At 44.0% G+C, this 5,971-nt stretch overlaps 1 protein-coding gene across 1 annotated transcript; it reads right to left on the bottom strand.

Annotated features, from left to right (window-relative positions):
• Nucleotides 1–2,569: 2,569 nt before the first annotated feature.
• trhra (thyrotropin-releasing hormone receptor a) lies at nt 2,570–5,739 on the bottom strand. The gene is made up of 2 exons (XM_070880965.1): nt 4,945–5,739; nt 2,570–2,986 (listed from the first exon to the last, which is right to left on the bottom strand). Exons 1-2 carry the CDS (start codon nt 5,734–5,736, stop codon nt 2,570–2,572), a joined length of 1,209 nt encoding a protein of 402 aa, XP_070737066.1. The 5' UTR covers nt 5,737–5,739.
• Between the last annotated feature and the right edge of the window lie 232 nt (nt 5,740–5,971).

Genomic DNA, 5,971 nt, shown 5'->3' with positions numbered 1-5,971 from the left:
AGTTTCACCCATTCTGATCTTTACGGCAAAAAAAAGTGGGCGGCCGGTATTATTAATTCTCAGCGTTAACTGCATGCTGAAAGTAATGCTGGGCAATAAGTGAGTGATACAAGAGCGTTAGTTTCCATTTTGTTGTTAAATGGGCACTATCTGGACGTTAGGTCTCATCTCAGCGTTAAAATGGACATTAAGTGGGTGGTATCAATGCAAAAAAAGTGGAAAGTCTAGGCCATGATCTCAATTAAAGATCTCTTCCTTACCTGGTAACAACCCTTGACCTGCTTGTGGAGATTAGTACACTTTTTGTCACTGCTCATTATTAGCAGATATATCGTGCTAATGTTGGAGTTATCTTTGCTTCACTTCATTTCCTTTGAGCAGATTTCAAGATGACATTCAGTTGAGGAAAATTTCCTCTTTTATAACTAGTAAAATCCAATTACCATTTAAATTAGTTATGGTCTCTGTCTCATTGATAGATTTTTATTAGGGAAGGGTATTAAGGGTTACGGAACCAGTCGGGTAGATGGAATTAAGATACAGCTCAGCCATGATCTCATTGAATGACAGAACAGGCTCGTAGGGCCAAATGGCTTCCTCCTGTTCCTATGTTCAAGGATGAGTAAAACCCATTGAGCTCATCAAAACTTATCCCTTCTTTGAGCAAGCTCAACCTTTTTAGTTTTAGTGTATAAACATCAAGCTATTGTGTAGCAACAAAATAACACCCTAGATTTAGGGAAAAATAACATCCTTTGAATGTAGTCTAAGCCTACAATACAATCTGGAGCTTCAGAGGAGTATCTTTCTTGTGACGTTTTATCCTCATCAGAATAATGGATACCCAGTACTAGGAATGGACCATTGTTCACTGTTATATTTGCTGTTAGGTCAGATATGGCACAGGTTAGATGCCAGAATGGAACTGTCTCACTTCCATTATAACAACTTAGGAACAGATCCAGAAAATCCGTGTGGGCTCCACATGTCTCCAAGCCTACCTCCGGCAGGAGACTGACAGAACACCCCCCATTGGAGACCCAGTGCTTCTGGAGGTTTCAGACTTGCCTTGTAAGAGTGGAACCCATGCTTTCCACTTACAGGGAAAAGTGGGTCCCTGGTGGTGATGGTATCAAGGCTGTGGAAGTGGCCTGGTCTCCTGATTAAAGGCAGCTGAAGGGAAAATGCCCGGTGTCGGGGGGGGGGGGGGGGGGGGGATGTGGGGTGGTGGGCCTGGGCAAACCCCCACAATGGTGGGCAGGTGCCGGCAGTTGAGGCCGCAGGGGACAGGTGGGCACCGGAGATATTCCCACTGTGGCCCTTGCGCCTGCCACGCAAGTTTGGAGCCTCCCCTACCCCCCACTACTGAACTCAGAAATTCCGGTGGGAACAGATCCAGGGGGAGCACTGGTGGGCAAAATCTCAGCAGAACTGCCGGGATCGCAGTTTTAGTGACACCAGATTGGCAGCACTGCACCAGTTCCTGGCACTCCAATTTCCCACTCCTTTAGTGGCCCATATGAGTGAGAATTTAGTACAGAATTCTGGGAGATTCTGCTTTTTAAAATTTGTTCTCGGGTTGTGGGCATTGCTGGCAAAGCCGGCATTTATTGCCCATCCCTAACTGCTCTTGAGAAGGTGGTGGTGAGCCGCCTTCTTGAACTGCTGCATTCTGCGTGGTGAAGGTACTCCCACAGTGCTGTTAGGGAGACAGTCCCAGGATTTTGACCCAACGACGATGAAGGAATGGCGATATATGTCCAATTGAAGATGGTATGAGACTTGAAGGGGAACTTGGAGGTGATGGTGCTCCCATGCACCTGCTGCCCTTGTCCTTCTAGGTGGTGGACATTGCAGGTTTGGGAGGTGCTGTTGAAGAAGCCATGGTGAGTTGCTGCAGTGCATCTTGTAGGTAGGACACACTGCAGCCATTGTGTGCCGGTGGTGGAGGGAGGGGATGTTTGAATTGGTGGATGGGCTGACGATTTGTTCTGGTGAAACAGTGCACATTTGAAACTGGTTGTAAGTGTGATGTAACAACCGTTGTAGCTGAATTTGAACTTCTGTCTGCGAAGTGATTGAACAGTGTTATAACACGTGGCACCCACATCAGTACCAAGGACTAAGTTATTTTGCAGTGCCCTTCCCCCAGGTTGTATTATCTGAATCCCAATTGGACTTCTTTAGCCTTGCGCTACCTCTCAAATGTTGATTATTCTATACATAGTAACAATTATTGACATAGCACAATCACCATACTCAGAGATCAAACCAAGTTAAGTTGGTACAACACATCACAGGTCATAGTCATGTTGTCAATATGGTAAGTATCTGCACAGAATTCACAATGAAAACAGTGATGCAAAAGGAGGCTTTTTTTTTACTTATGGAGAAGATACCTCTACATTAATCAGGCTTTTCTGGGCCATTATATACCACTGTTTACTGTCATACATATATTGATTTCCTTCAATATTGCTTTGTCAAAATATTATTCATCCATGATTAATAATATGTCAATTTGTTTATATGCCTAGTTCATTTTGAAATGTCATATTTCAGCCAGGTATCAGGCTTGGCTGGACACCACCTTTGGAAATACACTGGTGGCATCAAAGGAGACTTCCTTGGTGGACAGGAACTGCTCGGTGATATCTTCTAGCTCGGTGTTGAAGTGATCAGGGCTTCCATTGGAAGACTCCTTGATGATGCTGAGATTGAAGGCCACGCTGTAACTGGCCGGTTTTTCCCACCGTTTCTCCTCGCACTTGCACAGCTTCTTGAAGGCCGCCCTGAACTTCTGAGACATCAGGTTGTAAATGATGGGGTTGACGGCGCTATTCAGATAGATGCAGACTCGGCAAAAGAGCAGGACCCAGGGATCGGTGAAGGGCTGACCCTGGAAGGAGTTGATGACCACAAGGGTCCTATAAGGCATCCACAGTAGAGCAAAGAGGATGACCACCACTGCCAACATCTTGGTCACCTAAACAGCCAAACAGGAGGAAGTATTCTATAAGCATTGATACTGACCTCAACAACACAAACTTTTATCAGTTTTCATTTCCCTTTGATTTTTTTCTATTTACCGTTGTCTAAAAGTCATACTAATATATTAAAGATGTAGAAAGCTACTGAGAGACTTACTTTATATAGCCAGAATAACAGCAATCAGCATTTGTACATTTTACGATTATAGTTTCAAGAATGGAGGACCACCTTTATCTTTTAATAGTGAACTACGGACTCTCTTTTGAGCTCTGCATTAACATTAATAGCACTGTCATTAGGTCACCAATTAGCAGAGGTCTACACATACATTGAGCTTTAACAGCAAACGCTGCTTTCCCCCTGACAAAAGATTGTTGCGGAGCGGGCAGTATATCTTGGTTCTGCCAGCTAACACCACTGTAAAAGCTGCTCTCAAACCATCCATCTGATATAACTGCAGCTTAAAGCTATACCAGTAATAAAGGGAAGGTTCTAACTCTGGGCACCTCCAAACAGCAAGGTAACAGTGATTAATAGGGTAGTGCAGTGGCTATTTTTATGAGTGTTATGGTTATGTTATGGACTAGTAATCCAGAGGCCTAGACTGGTAATCCAGGTAGAACATGAGTTCAAATCCCACCATGAGAGTTTAAGATTTTGAATACAGTGTAGATAAAGAGCTGGTGTCAATAAAAGTGACCACGAAGCTGTTGGATTGTCATAAAAACCCAACTGTTTCACTAATGTCCTTGAGAGAAGGAAATCTGCTGTCCTTACCCGGTTTGGCCTATATGTGACTCCAGTCCCACACTAATGTAGTTGACTGCCATCTGAGGTGGCCTAAAAATCACTCAGTTGTATTAAAACCACTGCCAATGGTTCAAGAAGAAGGTCCACCTCCACCTTCTCAGGGTAATTAGAGATGTACAACAAATGTCGGTCTTTCCAGCGATGCCCAAAGAAAAAAAAATAAGCAGTGAGATTGAAGTTGGACAATATTGGAATGCTGGGTTCCTTATTTTGGGAAAATGTTACTGGCTATAAAATGCTAGATCTCTGATGAATATTTATTTTTATTATAACAGATCTCAGATAATATTTCTCACAGTGAGTCAGAAAATATGGTTTACCCTGAAATTTGAATTTGTTTTTTTGTTATGGTTTCCCTACATTACAACAGTGACTACACTTCAAAAGTACTTCATTGTTTGTTGAGCTTTGGGACGTCCTGAGGTCGTGAAAGGTGCTATATAAATGCAAGTCTTTCTTTTAAAACCTTGAACTATCCAGTAAAGCGCCTTAAGCCGTGTAAATAACATAAATCCAATTAAATGACTTTTGAATTAATAGGAGTGAACTATTTTAAAAATCACAATAGATCAGCAAATTGTGAAGGAGAGTGTGGCAGGATGTAAGTGTACCACAGAAAGTATGTACTATCAGAAAAGATTTAATAATATGTTGGTCTGAGATTCAAAGTAACTTCGTTGATTGAAATCCAAGTTAAAGTTTTTTTCATGTTTAACGTGCCTGTGTTATATTGTAAGAACAGACGTGATTAAAACATATTGAGTAATGGGACGGGTTTTAATAAGTTGGACATTTTAACTAGCACTGTAAATGTCATAAAAACATAGAAAACGTGAAGCGCTGTCGCACATCAGTGACTTCAGTTGTACAGTGTTACAATTGTAGTTCTACGTGCTGCAGAGAATGATACGTGTAACAGTTCAGAGTTTACCGAACTTAAGTAATCCCCCCTTCCTTAGCGCTCCTATACTCAGTACTGAAGCTGAGAGCTGATGGGTGCGTGCTTGAACGAACAAAGAGGGGAATATTCTTGTGTCCACGTCCGCAGGTAAGTGCAAATCTGACTTCTCACCTTGTACGTGACATTAGCGACCCATGCAGTTGGGGAAGGAAAGACTCCAGCACAAGGCTGGCTGTACTTGCCTGCCTTCGAGAAGTCGCGGTGCTGCTAGATGTCTTCGAGTCGGTCGCTTTCCATGTGTGTTGCGGGTGAGCTGATTGGTTCCTCCGTCGCTTGGCGCTCTCTGTCGGGTCAGTGGTAATGGGGTTCAGAAACAGAATCCTGCCGATCAGCCAGTACATCACAGTGGCCAGAACCAGAGGCGCCACGTAGAACAGAAAGAAATCCAGAAAATAGATAGGTAGGTAGAACTTTCTGGGGACTCTGTAGTCACATACCACCACGGTCATATCCTTGTAGGTGGTCTGCTTGATGTCTAGTAGGAAGAACCACATCACACAATAGACAGAAGTGAAAGTCCAGACTAGCAGGATGATCTTTTTGGCTCTGGAAGTAGTGCAGATAAACTGGGCTTTGATCGGGTGGCAGATCGCAATGTATCTCTCAATGGTGAAGGCAGTTATTGAACAAGAGGACACATTGATCCCCAGGTATTGGAGATAGGTGATGCCGAGGCAGCCAGTGTAACCATAAATCCAGGAGCCATAGATGGTATTGGTGATGTTGGGGAGACCTGCAGCCACCAACACCAGCAGATCAGCGATTGCCAGGCTGACCAGGTAGCAGTTAGTGGGGGTTCTCATGTGCTTTATGCTGAGGACCACCAACACCACCATGCCATTGCCCATTATGCCGGCTCCACATATCAGCGGGATCAGGGACAGGCTCGCCACCTCGAACTCAAAACTACGCTCCGTCCTGTTCCCGTACGCTTTGTTCAGCTGGTCTTCATCGTAGGAGGTCAGGTTTTCCATTGTCAGATGAAAGGTGCCTTTTTGTGGGCCGAGTTAATGACACGGTACTGCTGCGGCCGAGGAGGGTGGGTGCATTGTCCACATCCCTGATCTGTCGTGAACCGTGATGGAAAGAAGGAGCGATACTTGCATCAGTCACACTTAGGAAACAAGGTTCATTGAGTTGCATACACAGCAGGGCTGGGTCGGTATCATTATCCTGACTGACTTCCAAAAATACCTTATATAGAACAAT

Source organism: Pristiophorus japonicus, chromosome 1 (assembly GCF_044704955.1).
Source record: "Pristiophorus japonicus isolate sPriJap1 chromosome 1, sPriJap1.hap1, whole genome shotgun sequence".
NCBI classification, from domain to species: domain Eukaryota; kingdom Metazoa; phylum Chordata; class Chondrichthyes; family Pristiophoridae; genus Pristiophorus; species Pristiophorus japonicus.
Note: the sequence above shows the minus strand (reverse complement) of the source record. Positions and strands in the feature narration are given on the sequence as shown.